The sequence below is a fragment of the Sinocyclocheilus grahami genome, unplaced genomic scaffold (assembly GCF_001515645.1).
Source record: "Sinocyclocheilus grahami isolate Dianchi unplaced genomic scaffold, SAMN03320097.WGS_v1.1 scaffold302.1, whole genome shotgun sequence".
NCBI classification, from domain to species: domain Eukaryota; kingdom Metazoa; phylum Chordata; class Actinopteri; order Cypriniformes; family Cyprinidae; genus Sinocyclocheilus; species Sinocyclocheilus grahami.
The window spans coordinates 2,124,573-2,140,410 of NW_015505481.1; the positions used below are offsets into that span (position 1 = coordinate 2,124,573).

The 15,838-nt window shown below is 39.3% G+C and overlaps 1 protein-coding gene and 1 long non-coding RNA gene across 9 annotated transcripts in view; one reads left to right on the forward strand and one right to left on the reverse strand.

Moving 5' to 3' along the window:
* LOC107601303 (uncharacterized) overlaps positions 1-3,784 on the forward strand; it is a 7,160-nt gene extending 3,376 nt beyond the window's left edge. The window contains exon 3 of the long non-coding RNA XR_001610909.1: positions 3,774-3,784. This is a non-coding gene — a long non-coding RNA (uncharacterized lncRNA). The remainder of the gene's footprint in view (positions 1-3,773) is intronic.
* LOC107601302 (G patch domain-containing protein 8-like) overlaps positions 1-15,838 on the reverse strand; it is a 44,882-nt gene that overhangs the window by 10,019 nt on the left and 19,025 nt on the right. For 5 of the 8 annotated variants that reach the window (XM_016293449.1, XM_016293452.1, XM_016293451.1 and 2 more), the window contains 3 exons: positions 14,760-14,832; positions 2,002-2,069; positions 1,822-1,908 (listed from right to left, as the gene is read on the reverse strand). In XM_016293449.1, the coding sequence (XP_016148935.1) occupies positions 1,822-1,908; positions 2,002-2,069; positions 14,760-14,832 (228 nt within the window). The other 3 variants (XM_016293450.1, XM_016293457.1, XM_016293458.1) reach the window with 3 other exon arrangements.

A 15,838-nucleotide genomic window follows, 5' to 3' on the forward strand; every position in this document is an offset into this window, starting at 1 on the left:
GCCTAGAGTGAGCAGAGGCCGGGGGCTAGAGTGAGGAATGGCCAGAGGGCTACAGTGAGCAGAGGTGGCGGGCTTGAGAACGGCGTGGCCAGCGGAGCATCCGGAGGGCTTGCGGCAACCACATGTGACGACACCCGGCCTGGACTCCGCTTCGTCCATGGTGAAAGCTGATCCATAGTATGCACTGGCCTGTCTAGACAGATATTGTCTTGACAAGAAGTTAAAGGGATCTTATGATGTTACTAAAAAGAATAATTTGGGCGGCGTTATGCAAATCTTCCCACATTGTGACGTAGATATTTGGGGGGGGGGGCGTGTTAGAATGAGCCGTTTTAGGTAGGCGTGGCTGACTCTTAACTTTTATAAAGAATATCTCTTTGGATTTGAGACTTTAGTCTTTGCAACGTTACAGATCTTCTTTATGCACCAAGAGCTTGTAACACTCCAAAGAGAAAGGAAAAATTGAAATCGCATCATATGACCCCTTTAAAGTAGATCATTAAGTGTCAGTTGCTGTATTTACATCCAGAGATGAGAAATTGGTGGGTGAGGGAAGAGAGGATGACACTACAGAGGAAAGATGGAAGGGTGAAAGGGAGCGTAGGTTTTGCCTAAAAGTAACTGGTAGAGGAATTGGTGGCACATAGGTAGTAATATGTAGGTTAAATGTAATAAAGAAATGATCAGAGATGTCTAGAGGTTTTACCAAATGTTGTCTGTGATACAACTGCATGTGTAAATTAAGTCAAGCTGGTTGCCTGATTTGCTAGTGCTTGTGGTGGTAAGCCATTTGAGATCGAATGAAGCTAGGAGTGGAAGTGGAAGTCTGCAGTGTAAGGCTTCTCCAGATGGATTTCGAAGTCACCAAAGACTACAAGTGGACTGCCATCCACAGACAATGAAGACAGCAGCCCATACAGCTCCTCTAAAGGTGGCCAGTTGACCAGGAAGGCGGTAAATCATTACAATATGGAGTTTAACAGGAGCTGTTACCATAATAGCATGAAACTCAAAATAATTTTTATTGCATAGGGAAGGGTGGGTTGAGTATTTCCAATTATTAGAAATGAGAAGACCAGTACCCTTCCAACCTGACGGGGGGTGTGAGAGAAAGGGAAGTTGTTAGCGAGAACAGCAGAGGTTGCGGTGTCTTCTGGACGAATCCAGGTCTCAGTCAAGCCCAAGATACTAAGAGTAGACTGAGAAGCAATGGCCAGAATGAAGTTTGTTGACAGCTGACTGAGACCGAGACCCACAGAAAATGACAGAGGTGCAGATAGGACGCAGCTTAGCAAGATTGCATTGCCGTCTGAGTGTGATGTTAGAGCATTGTTGAGAGAGAACAAGAATGTATTATAAACATACTACCGCCTACTCGACTCTGCCTGAGAGGTAAGGAAATATACACTTACTTGAGATGATATTTTTTTATATCTCTGATTGTATTCTTGAAAACAATCTTTTATTGTACTATTGAATAAAATATTAGTTAGCTGGTGTGTGGTGGGCATTCTGGCGCAATATGGCTGCTGTCACATCATCCAGGTGGATGCTGCACATTGGTGGTGGTTGCGGAAATTCCCCCTTCCATGTAAAGTGCTTTGAGTACCCAGAAAAGCGCTTTATAAATGTAACAAATTCATAAATAATTAAAACAAAAATAAAACAATCTTTTATTGCACGATTGAATAAAATATTAGTTAATTATCAAAGAAAGAAAAAATGTATAGCCATAATATGGAAGTAGAATTTTGCCTCCGATGTCCCCTTTAAGAATGACAGAAAAGGGCAATGAACAATGTTGCTGTCATAGAATCTCACCTTGTATTTTTGACGCTGTTCCTCTGTGTCTTCTTTTTCCACTTCCAGCACCCGACGCTTCTCTGTGGCATCTTCAGCATAGTCCAGCTGTGGGCACCCACATACACACAAAGGTTAGAGGGGCATACATTAATATTAACATTCAGTAAAAAAAGAAAGCACAAACAACAATCTTTTCACCTCCATTTCCATGCGCCCCATTCCCATGACGTCATATTTGAGGATGATGGGCACAGGGTCAGTTCGTCCTATGATGTTGGGGGGAGAGGCAGAGAGAGAGAGAGAGAGAGAGAGAGAGATGGGACAGAGGTTAGATTTTTGCTCAGATGCAAGAGAAAACTCGGGGCGGGACAGCCTGCTTAGAGCACAAGGTGCTGGGTTAGAGAGCCTTCAAGTGCAAGAGACCAGAAAGCTACAGTGAACCAAACTCTAGCCATTCTCACAGCTTCATGTGCAGCTCTCCTCTAAAAGGCCATTCCAGGTGCTGCGATGTGATTGTAACTAAGCCTAGTTTTAATCGTTTACCATTCGAGTTTACTGCCAATTTATTTTGTAATGAACTGCATACCCTGAAAGAAACTTCTGTTGAAAGAAGCGCGGGACAGAAAACAAGCAGGGGAAGGTTGGGCCAAAGTTTTCACTGAATTTGCCGCAGCGTCCCTACAGTGGCCTGCTTATGTCCTTTCTTACGTCCTCACTTTTTTCTGTTATCTTGCTCCCTCTCTTTTGAGCCATGTCTCGCATTGTGTTCTGTCCAACTCATGTTCTTAACTCAGATGACAGGGAGGCATTTGGGTTGCTGGAGGAGTACTTAAGAGAGGGGGAAGATATCAGCATTCACTGCATCTCTTCACAGCACTGCGATGACACTGACTGCCTGATACACAGTGTGCCTTCCATATTACTCTTCTCTTTACACCCATTTAGGTTTTTTAGGTTTGAACCTTCTCTGAGCTGCTCATCATCTGATTTTCCTACCTGACTACAGGCCACACACTGGATGCAAATGAAGGTTTGTGACCCATATGATATCTTGAAATAGTACTTTGTTTTACTGATAGTCATAGCCCGTCATTTTTTATATACACAAGCTGTGAAAAGACCTAGATCAGAGGAAAAGTAACATCAGAAAAATGAACACAAATCAGAATGAAACAAAAGGAAAAAAAGGACAATTAAAACTACATTGAAGATTGACACATAATTGCTTAATCCACTCATAACCAGCCAAACGAAGCAGAGAGAGAGAAAAAGAAAGAGAGACACAGGGAGTGAGAGAAAGACAGAGAACAGAGAAAATAAGGACACAAGCACTGAGCTACAGCAGCAGAGTGACGTCAAAGGCCAGAGGTTGCCATGGTGACAGTGCAGGGTTGGGGAAAGGATGTACTTACCTGGGAGACTGTGGGGATGGGGTGGGGGTGGCAAACATACAGACACAGAGACAGGAAAGGCAGGGGGTCTCAAATAAAGGAGAAAAGGCACAAGAACAGAAGTCATACTAATTTGCGGCTACACAGGCTAGCACCATGGTCACAGTCAATCAGACTCCAATCAATCGTTTGGATTTCAGTTTTTTTTTTCTGTCAGTCTTCCTCTTTTTTTTGTTGTAAATTTTTAATTTGGGGGGGGGGGTCGTTTAAGTTAAAAGCAGGATCAGTTCATACCCTTGGGCTGATCTACTGGCAAAAGACAAGAAAAATGTCTGAATAATATTAGGAGTAACTTATCGCAATAAAGGGCTAGGAACTTTACATAAACAAACAAAAAAAGTTGATATTAGTTATTTCTTTTTCAGATCAGATAGATATTTAAGGATGTTAGTTTTTAATAATATTGTAAAATTTAATTATAGATAATACATGCATTACCCATGTACATTATACTTGTTTTTTTTTTAGATTTATTTTTGGCATTTTTATTTTATTTTATTATGATAGGACAGTGTAGAGGAGATGGGAAGTGAAGTGAGGGAGAGAGAAGGGGCACGTTATGTCAGTGCGCTGCCCACAAAGCTATTGGCGCCGACTGTACATCATAGTTGTGTGATTCCTAAATACACTGATTTGACACTGACAAAACTATTTTAGAATAAAAAAAAATTCAATTTGCAATATGAAAATAATTATTGGTCTATCGGTATTGGCCATCATTTTTCTATCAGTTAATTCCTATGGCATTTAATCATATTGCTTTCTCAATATAATGCTAAAAAACATTTAACTCAACAAAACAGAAATTCTGAGACACTTCAAAAACCGAGTGAAACATGAGTAAGTAACACCGTCTTTACACTCACCCTGCTGAACTACCGAAAGAAGAACTGTACGACTTTCACATTTCTCTAAATTAAAAGGAATTTAATAATCAGTAATGCATTTTGAAAAAGCAGTGTTTAGAGTCATGATAGATAAAGCATTAATTCCTAGCCCTTGAGCAGAAAAAGACGCATTACAATTTTGAAGCTTAAGACTGTCTAATTTGTGGAAGAGAGAGACTTGAGTTTCAGCCCAGTGGTATAATTGTTCCTGTAATGAAGTGATAAAGGAGCGTGTGTGGAAACGATAAGGGCCTGATGGGATTCCAGCCCCCACCAGAGCTTGCAGGAAAGTGCGCTGAGGGATTCATCCTACCACCAGGGTGCACAAGAGAGTTTCATAACGAAACAGAGAAACTGTATATCACAAATATGCCTTGTATGAATTAGATAATAACTAAACAATATTGAGGCATCTGGTTAGTGTCTTGTAACATTCTACCATATCTAATTGGAAACATGGAATGTCTTGCATCATATTGATCATCTGAGAGGGTTGTTTAAGAATGTTCCCTAAAAATGTAGGTGGGAATCCCAAAATCAGGCCCCCAAGTCAACGATCTCAATCCTTTCCCTTCCCAACAATCTTTGGGAACAATGTGAGGTCAAGACTAGCATTATGCATTCCAGTGAAAAAACATAACGACACTGGACGAAAAGGGTGCAATGCAACAAAAAAGGGGAAGTGGATCTAAATATCCCCCAAAAAACTGAAAACAAACAGAATGAGAGTGTTCTAGAAGAGTGCATATTGAACACTAAGAGACGGGCAGCAGGATGAAGACTAATACAAAGAGAGGTAGAGACAGTTTAAGCCTATTAAGCACTGGTGCTCTGATGATGAGAGTCATATCAAAACAAGAAATGGGGGAAGTAAAATCAAACAAAACAAAAACAAAAAAATGAAAGCATAAATCAAATCAAAATAAAATAACTAATTCAATCGGGGTAAAAATAACATTTACCACTAAGTTTACCATCAGCACAACATGGCCAGGATCATAATGCTGCAAAAAAGAAACACCAATTGGTTAAGCAGGAAGATTGAGGCACAAAGTGAGCGTTCAGGTGTAAGGGGTAAAGGGTTAGGGGTCGGGTTTGGGGGCAGGGGCTTTGGTGTACCCCTTACCAATGGGCCTGGGTGATTACAGGGATACCCTCTCACCATCCCTGACACTCCTTCTCTCCTCCTCTTGACTGTCCTCCTGACTGCTCATTTTTGGTACTATAATTTCAGGCTTTCGGGTTCCTCCACAAGGAGGACACAGTTACTAATTTCAGACTTCCCTCTAAAACACAGGTTTTCAGAGGAGAACCTGAAAACCAGTCCTAAAGCTTTGTTGATTGTCCTTCAACAGAAATGTATCAACCATCACTCAGTCCAAAAGAGCACCACCCTCCTCCCCACTCCCCCCTTTCTCCAATCCCCCATGCGGGTCCAAGTCTCCGCGTGAATGCGTTTGAGACGGAGGCCGTCGTATGCATACTTCATCACGCAGCTGTATGAGCTATGAGAAGCATACGCTGTGAGCGAGCTTTTAGCAGCACATCGTTCTTATCGGCCAGAAGGCTCCTTTAGAGGACTAGATCGCTTTCACAGCCGTTTTCATCGCGCCATTTATTGAGAATCAATTGCAATCTGTTTTGTAGTATCCTGCGTTGCTTAAAACTCAGCTTCACAAGACTGGGTCTCTACAGCCAGCATGCTCTGCAGGAGAGGGGGAAGGAGATGGGTCAGGTCAGGTGAGGCTTTCACAAGTAAGTACATTTATAAGAGCAGAAGTGGGATGCAGGTGGGATGGTGTGAAGACTTTTCCCTGCAAGCTAAAACACCTGAGCCCCCACCCCTCATTTTGGTGACACACATACACACTCTGCACATACAATTTCCACTCCCACATGTACCACAGGTGTACATTCACTTCACAAAAGTGGATGCAGGCAGATAGACCGATCGAAGGCGGAAGGAGGGGGAGAATGGGCAGGAGATTGAGGCTCATTCTGGCAAGCCATTCAGGGGAATCATGGGAAAGAGGCAGAATCATATTCACAGCCAATCAGAGGGCCCCATCTCATGTTCTCAGCCAATCAAAACACCCCCATCGCAGCCAAACATACATTGAACTAATATTTACAATAACTATTCTAACATGGGTGAATTCTGAACACAATCAAGAGAAAAAAAAACTGGACAATTAATTTCTACAAAATGTTTACTGATTCCATTTTGGTATGAGTTTCAAATCGTAGCCCTGGTATTTTGAGCAGAGAGTGTTTAGTGATTGTAAGCGTAGAGAGAAGAACTAAGAGAAGCCGTTAGGCTACACTGTCCAAGGGGGAAGAGTTATTACGTATTATTTCAAGAAAAACATCCACACACACACTTACTCAAACATCCACACAAACATACAGTGGGGGAGGTCCTACAAACCTTACCTAAAAAACAAGAGTAAAAAAAAAAGAAAGAGGAGTAAAAAAAAAAAACAGAGTCAATACAATGGAAACTCAAAGCATTAGGGAGACATTTCAGTAAATGCACACTCAGTACCAAGGCTCTGTCCAAAAGATAGAGAGAAGAGGAAAAGGATAAGGTTTAAACACCATGGCATGAGCACCAGAATGGGTGAACAGATGTGATTGTTTGTTTGTTTGCGTGTAGGTTTGTGCATGTATGCAGCATAGCCCTTTGCACTAAGAGCGAGTGTGTTTTCAAATAGTTCCCAACCTGAACACTTGACTGGGTCAAACATATACACCGTTCACTTTCTTCTGACTCATTTTCTCCACAGTTTCCACAAAAGTGATTTGCGTGTAATTTGGTGTGCTCGCTTTGCACAAACTCTCACTCTGGCCCTGCAAGATGGAACTAATCTACTTCCTCAAGCTTGCTGGAAGCTCTAGGACTTTTATCTGATCTGGAAAATCTCTTCCACTGCAAATCAACTTCAGCCACTCCCTGTCTGCTCTGTGTATTAAACACAAACAGTATGTTGACAGGATGACGACAACCAAGAAAGGACAAAACTCTGATCTCTTGAGTGTCTTGCCAAGCTACAAAACAGATGGGCGGTGCCGGTGAGCACTGGAAACATTCCTAATCTCTCACACACTTGACTTGGCCGGGATGACAACCTCTGGCTACGGCTGCTTCCTCTGGGTCCTCAGCACTACGAGTTCTAAGAAAGCAGCCAATGGAGTGTGAGCTGCTACAGGAAAGGCAAAAAAGAAAGCTGCCATTCTGCTGTCACTGCTTAGGGAAATGCTGTCTCTGTGTGAAGCAGTGCTGGCAATATAAAATTAAGCAATACGGAGAACATCAGAATGATTTTATTGGCCCATTAAGCTTCCCAATGGGCAAATAACCTCTTTCTACTACGACTTGTGACTACGAAAGCAAATCAAATTAGATATTTTAAAAGTGGCTCTGATTTAAACATCAGCAGCAAAAATAGCAATGCTAAAAATGCTAGTTTCTTAGGTTGAAAAAAGTACATTCTTTTAAAAAATTTCTGAGCAAACATTTTTTATCAATTTAATGCATCCTTACTGAATAATTATCCTGCTAATGTTTTTTTTTACTATGGTTGATATGGGATGTTGAGGGAAGCGTTCAGAATGCCAACAGACAGGATGCCTTTCCCATTTATGCACACTGAATACTGAATTAAGATCTTGGGCTTTTACACAACGCTGACTTCAGCACTTAAACAGCAGAGCTATCTTAACAGCTGCAGGGCAGTGTCTAGAGAGTGTGCATATGTGCAATAAAAAAAGCAGTTTCTAAGGAGAGACTCAAACTCGCCTGATGGGCCAAATGACCTTGCAAAAGTTAGCTGACATAAACCTTCACTGTTTACTTTCAACAGAGGTCCTGAGAGAGAGCCATTCATATTCCTATCACTGATTTCTGTCAGAGCAAGTTCTCTTTGAATCAAAACCTTCTGCTAAAACGATTTGTAAGGGTCAATTCAACAAGGCAGCATGTCAGAAAGGCAGCTGGGTTTGCCTTTTTTCACCTTGTGTTGAGAACAGATCGTACTGATTTACATGTGGGCAGATCAATTTACTGAAACATGAGGGTGTTTTCATGTTTCTGTGCAAACAAAACAAAACCTCCCACACACTCCGAAGTTGTAGTGAGAAATAAAGGGAAAGAACAAAAGAAACAAGACCTAGAACATCACAAATCTCTCCTCCTGTTGAAATGTGCTCAGATATCTAAACATCCTTTCAGGCTATAATACACAACATTTTATTCTGCACCTACTATTAAATTGATGCACTAAGAGGATGACGCATGTTAGCATTCCTCATTGTGTGCTTTATTTCCTGCAGGCTTTGCAGCGTAACTGCAGCACACATGCATCCTGAGGGGACGATAAGATGCGTGTGTGTGTGTCTCAGAAACCACTGATCAATTTCTACATAGACCTCGGTTCGCCAACGACTGCATCAGCATGAGGTAATGACCAAAAACAGAGCGGTCTATAAAGCTAACTTTACTGTGCGTCTTGGGGTAAATTTAAGCATCTACTCTGTCCTTGTCCAAAAACGACACTCCCTTCCAAGTAACAGTGTTTCCTTACTCACATAATGTGACTTCTGCTCACAAGGGCCAAACTGTTATACATTTTCTTAAGAAAAGTCAACATCAAATCGTACATCCCAAGTCTGCTCTTTGCGCAACGAGAGACTAGGGATCTTCTGCAGGCAAGAATGGCTCATATGAATGTTATTCTACTTTCTCGCACACATGCAAACCATACAACCACTGAACGCAGACAACAAGACTGCATTAATACAGCATCTCTGACATTCTGCAGGCCACAAGTCAAGTGCAGGGGAGAAAGTAAAGGGGGAACTGGGAGGGGACAGAGGGAAGGAGAAAGAAATGAACGAGCTGATCTTCCTCAAAGGCACTCCAAAAGAACACAAAGTGAATGAATGCTTTTTTCTGGTATGATTGAGAGGATCTCATGACGGTTTGTTTTGGTTTCTCTTTGATCCTGGGCTACATAAAAATAAGGGTATGTCTGCCCATATCAGGGATGTTCATGAGTAACTGTGCAGTCAAGTAGTAGAAACACTATCTGGACAATGCAAATTGATTTAACTTTTCCTACTGAATCAATCCCTTATTTATTTTTAAATCTGAAGTCTGTAACGAAATTTAACTCTCCTAAGCTGTTCAATGATAATCAGTAGTACAATAAAATGATGCACTTTTTGGGGATGTACAATTATTTAAATCTTATTTATACCTCCTAAACTGGGGTGATTTTGCAAATCTTTGCCCTTGCAAACAGAAAAACTAACTTATGGGTGGGTATGAATCTTTTGCACTCTGGATGTTTCATATTTGGGTTTGTTCAATATTGTGGCTGATACATAGATTAATATTATTCATATTAACAATAGGGCTGGACGATATGACCAAAATTTGTATCACAATATATTTCTTAATTTCGGTCGATACGATATAAATCCGATATCGATATGAACACTATTAAAAAAAGTCTTTAAAAAACTGCCAAGAACGCCCACAACAGATGTCTGTCTAGCAAACTTATGAAAAATGAATTTGGCAAGTCTATGACACCTCATATAAAATTTTAGAAAAAAAAAGCAGCATAAGTAAATTAATGTTCACCTTTTATTTGTATTTAGCCTTCATACTAGGGCTGCACGATAAATCGAAATGGAATCGAGATCGCGATTCGATAGAAGCTGCGATTGTCATGCGTATCTTTCAGTGAAGCACGGTTCTGTGATCAGCAGTAAATCTCCATCCAAAGGCCAGAGGGTGCTCTCGTGCTGAAACTCCACATACGCCTCGCAGAAGAAACCCAGAAAATCGCTGCAGCTGAATAAACAGAAGATTCAACTGCTTTCATTGATTCAACATGACTAATAAAGACACGACTACTGCAATATACGGTTTATCTGCGTTCTTATTATAATTTTCATTAAAATAATGTATATTTATAATGCAATGCCTTTATCACTGCTTAAATACTATGCAATATGTTGCGTGCCTTATTCTGTGTAAGAAGCCACATCATCTCACAGAAGGATTTATTTCAAACACTCGACTGATGTTATGAAGTGAGTTTGGAGTAAAAATATGTTATTAAATGTGGTATTTTCACATGCTTTCTTTCAGATGGAGCAGCATTTACTTCGCAGAGCCGTAGTTCACTGAGAAGCTATGCAAACAGCTGTTATTTTCGCGAATGATTTCTTCGATTTCAGAATCGTGCAATAAAAACGTCTGCAATTTTTTTGCGTAACTTGTCAGTGAACTACGGCTATGTGTAGTAAATTCTGCTCCATCTGAAAGCACTTGATGATTTCCTGCTGATCACAGAACCGGCTTTACTAACAAATGATAATCAGTAGTACAATAAAATGATGCACTTTTTGGGGATGTACAATTATTTAAATCTTATTTATACCTCCTAAACTGGGGTGATTTTGCAAATCTTTGCCCTTGCAAACAGAAAAACTAACTTATGGGTGGGTATGAATCTTTTGCACTCTGGATGTTTCATATTTGGGTTTGTTCAATATTGTGGCTGATACATAGATTAATATTATTCATATTAACAATAGGGCTGGACGATATGACCAAAATTTGTATCACAATATATTTCTTAATTTCGGTCGATACGATATAAATCCGATATCGATATGAACACTATTAAAAAAAGTCTTTAAAAAACTGCCAAGAACGCCCACAACAGATGTCTGTCTAGCAAACTTATGAAAAATGAATTTGGCAAGTCTATGACACCTCATATAAAATTTTAGAAAAAAAAAGCAGCATAAGTAAATTAATGTTCACCTTTTATTTGTATTTAGCCTTCATACTAGGGCTGCACGATAAATCGAAATGGAATCGAGATCGCGATTCGATAGAAGCTGCGATTGTCATGCGTATCTTTCAGTGAAGCACGGTTCTGTGATCAGCAGTAAATCTCCATCCAAAGGCCAGAGGGTGCTCTCGTGCTGAAACTCCACATACGCCTCGCAGAAGAAACCCAGAAAATCGCTGCAGCTGAATAAACAGAAGATTCAACTGCTTTCATTGATTCAACATGACTAATAAAGACACGACTACTGCAATATACGGTTTATCTGCGTTCTTATTATAATTTTCATTAAAATAATGTATATTTATAATGCAATGCCTTTATCACTGCTTAAATACTATGCAATATGTTGCGTGCCTTATTCTGTGTAAGAAGCCACATCATCTCACAGAAGGATTTATTTCAAACACTCGACTGATGTTATGAAGTGAGTTTGGAGTAAAAATATGTTATTAAATGTGGTATTTTTACATGCTTTCTTTCAGATGGAGCAGCATTTACTTCGCAGAGCCGTAGTTCACTGAGAAGCTATGCAAACAGCTGTTATTTTCGCGAATGATTTCTTCGATTTCAGAATCATGCAATAAAAACGTCTGCAATTTTTTTGCGTAACTTGTCAGTGAACTACGGCTATGTGTAGTAAATTCTGCTCCATCTGAAAGCACTTGATGATTTCCTGCTGATCACAGAACCGGCTTTACTAACAAAATGCGCATAACAATCGCATTCGATTAATCGTGCAGCCCTACATCATACTAGGGGTTGCACCGACTAATCGACTAGTCGACTGGTCGACTTCAATGCTCTGCCATGACGCTTTAAGCTTGACGTCGACTAGTCGCTGGTCCTATAGAGGGCGCAACAGGATAAGAAATCTTTGAAGGACTTCCACATTTACGCTCAGTTACCAAACAGTTCAAATGACAACTAAATGCATACTCTGAAAGCGCTCCACAAGACGTGTGATTATATTACTGGATGCTCGAAATTGAACGGGAGAATGCACGTTTTAAACAGCTTATTGTACAGGTAAATTAATCGCCGTTTTAATCTAATGCGCTGCTGCACTGTAACGCACACACATAGGCTACAGACATTAGCGCGTACATCACACGTAGATCGCGAGCACACAGAATCATTCAGCGCGATGAATGATTTCTCAGTAAAACAGCTTAGAAACTGAAAAGTTCAAGCATATATTTCTTAATAACTAAATTCCACAGCTTCACTACTAGTAGAGAGACGCTGCCAGGTAGAATTAATTCACACACAAAATCGCTCTCACTAATGCATTCATATTAATGTAATCTTTACTGTGCTGCTTTATCCGTATCTGATTTAGAATGAGCAGAAATCTGTGAGAAATATAACGACCCAAAGACAAAAGAACTGATAAAAAATGAGCTGTTATAGGAGCAATAGCCATGTGGGCAGCGCTGTGTCATATGCCATAGCTGTGCACAAGGTGTTTGTCTCAGCTCCAGACTTACTTGTTCATTAATGACGTCATCAGCGACTAGTCGACTTCGACTCGACTTTCATCACATAAAAGTCGGCTTTAAAAAAATCAGAAGTCGTTCAACCCCTACTTCATACAAACAAGAAATGTGAAATCACTGTCAAATAATCGTCTCAGACTCACCTAATTAATATTAATATCTTTAACTTCAAACTATAGGGTAACATACACTACCAGCCAAAAGTTTTTGAACAGTAAGATTTTTAATGTTTTTAAAGAATTCTCTTCTGCTCGCCAACACTGCATTTATTTGATCCAAAATACAGCAAAAACAGTAACATTTTGAAATATTTTTACTATTTAAAATAACTGTTTTCTATTGGAAAATATTTTAAAATGCAATTTATTCCTGTGATTTCAAAGCTATATTTTTAGCATCATTACTCCAGTCACATGATCCTTCAGAAATCATTCTAATATTCTGATTTGCTGCTCAAAAATAATTTATTCTGTTGAAAACAGCGGAGTATAATTTTTTTCAGGTTTCCAGGATGAATAGAAAGTTCAGAAGAACAGCATTTATCTGAAATAGAAATCTTTTGTAACATTATAAATGTTTTTATCAATTTTTTAAATCAATTTAAAGCATCCTTGCTAAATAAAAGTATTAATTTCTATAATTTCTTTCAAAAAAAAGAAAAAGAAAAAGAAAAAGAAAAAAGAAATCATACCGACTCCAAGCTTTTGAATGGTATAGTGTATAATGTTACAAAAGCTTTTTTATTTCAGATAAATGCTGTTCTTCTGAACTTTCTATTCATCCTGGAAACCTGAAAAAAATTATACTCCGCTGTTTTCAACAGAATAAATTATTTTTGAGCAGCAAATCAGAATATTAGAATGATTTCTGGATCATGTGACACTGAAGACTGGAGTAATGATTCAATGAAAAATTCAGATTTGATCACAGGAATAAATTATATTTGAAAATATATTCAAATAGAAAGCAGTTATTTTAAATAGTAAAAATATTAAACAATTTGACTGTTTTTGTTGTGCTTTGGATCAAATAAATGCAGGCTTGGTGAGCAGAAGACAATTCTTTAAAAAAAAACACACATTAAAAATCTTACTGTTGACTGGTTGTGTAGGCTGATTATTCTTATAGATTGAAACAAATGTGCTTTAGCCAGTATAAAGAGTATGAAAAGTGCTCTGAGTTGCTGCAGAAAGAAATAGAGCTACAACAAAAGCATGTTGCTGGAGACGGGCTTATTGAAAATGCAAACTGCTTGTCTGCCAGCAGGAGGCGCTGTGAGAGCGGTGGAACTAGCGGTTTCTCCAGTAATGGCTGTAATCAAAGCAGCTCCGCTCATGAACGCTACTTTATCAGATAAAATGAAAACGCCATCGAAACTTTTCTGAAGACAGTCCTTTCCCTTCAGAGATACATTCATATAAAACACCCAGTGCAGTGCTCATGTTTATTCAACGAAGTCAAATGCCACAAATAAATCAAAGTATGGGAAACACCGGTAATGTATATAAAAATATCGGAAATGTTTAAAAATCATATCACCATTATTGAAAAAAATTGTATCGCGATTGATATTGAATTATTGTCCAGCCCTAATTAACAAAAAAGTTGTATTAGGGTATTCCCAAATAATTTCCCATGGTTGCTCAATTTTGAATGTAAAGTTTTGGCTTTATTACCTTTTTTTATAACCTTGAAGTTTATAGTTTTGCTTTTTTCGCATCTAAAAAAAGTCAAGTTTCAACAAAACCATTTTTATATATATATTTAAAAAAAAAAAGTCCAAATAGCCTAGGAGGATTAATTAGTCAATATCTAATTGTTGTGTTACAGTACTCAACTACAAAATAACTCAAATGCCTATCTCATGTCCATATCTACTCTAGACCACAATGCTCCACAGGAAAGCTAGTACACTCAGTGCTTATCTGATGCCACCTCACGCCATTCTACCAACTCCTTCCTCCATCCATCTCACCCTGTCTTCCCCCATTCACTGTATATAGCAACACTACAGTCCAAACAAACTCATTCCTCATAGACACATCCATGTCAGTACAAATGAGAAATACAAATGGGTGTGCTGGAACAGAATAGAGAGAGAGAGAGAGAGAGAGAGAGAGAGATCAGAAAAGAAAGAAAGAAAGATTTTTACAACGGATCAAACCATACGGCATCGATGCTGTTGGGTGAAAATCGAGAGAGAGAAAGAGTGGGAGAGACTGAGTTTGACAGAGAGGGTTGCTTGCTTACCCTGCATGGTTTTGCCCAGGCCTTGACCCAACTTCCAGCCATGTTTCTGAAGGAGCCGGTGCCCAATGTTATCCTGATGTGAGGAAGAGAGGAAAGAAAGACCACAATATTCCAATAATAAGAAGTGCTTTCCTCACACACGCACATATTCACTCACTCACTCAGTCACAAGTACATGTGGTAGCCAGACAACTGTCAAAACATCTTCACTCACTGTCATCAACATTAGCAACATCTGCTACACCTTTAAACTCCTTCTCAGATGGGGAGCGGAAGGGAGAGAGAGGGAGGAAGAACAGAGGGAGATAGATAGAAAGAACAAGAGGAGGAAAAGTCACTGGGCTCTGTAATAAGGCACATCTGTTTCTGTGCAGGATTAATTAAACCCAACTTCATCCTAAAGTCTATAGTCTAACATCTAATCTATAGTATAAAAAGGAGCTTTTAGTGGAGGTAACAGCTATAAAACAAATAAAAAAAGGGATGTTAATGCTACCAACCTCTGAGTCTAATTCACTTTCAGTCTCAAAAGAAGGAGGGAGGGACGTTTGGTTATATATGTATTATGACAAATACATATATAAACCGTCTCGGGGAGGGAGATTAATACACAAACAACTAAGGGGGAAGGAACGGCACAGACATAGAGCTTGCATACACATAAAAACCAATAAACTTTCACAAGCTTTTGGAGAGTTCATCATCATGACAACAGAGGCACCACAAAAAACATACAGTTTGTAGCTGTAACGAGAGCGAAAGGAGGAGATCGAGGAGCGAGAGTCAGAGAAGAAGATCGATAGATTTATGGAGAGACAAAAAGAAAAGTGCAGAGAGAGGGAGGCCTCAGGTTACCATTGAGAGGCCCGATCTGCATGTGTGTGAGTGCGCGTTCGCATTTTACATACTGATCTGATGCTTCATAAAAAAGAAAAAAAAGATATAGAAAGAAAAAAGAAAAACAGAGGGTATAGAAAGAAAAATATGAAATGCAAGAATAAGAAAAAATTCAAGCTTGAAGTCATGACAAATAAATAGCTTTAATCTGATCCAAGCATAAAGAAAAGTAAATATATATA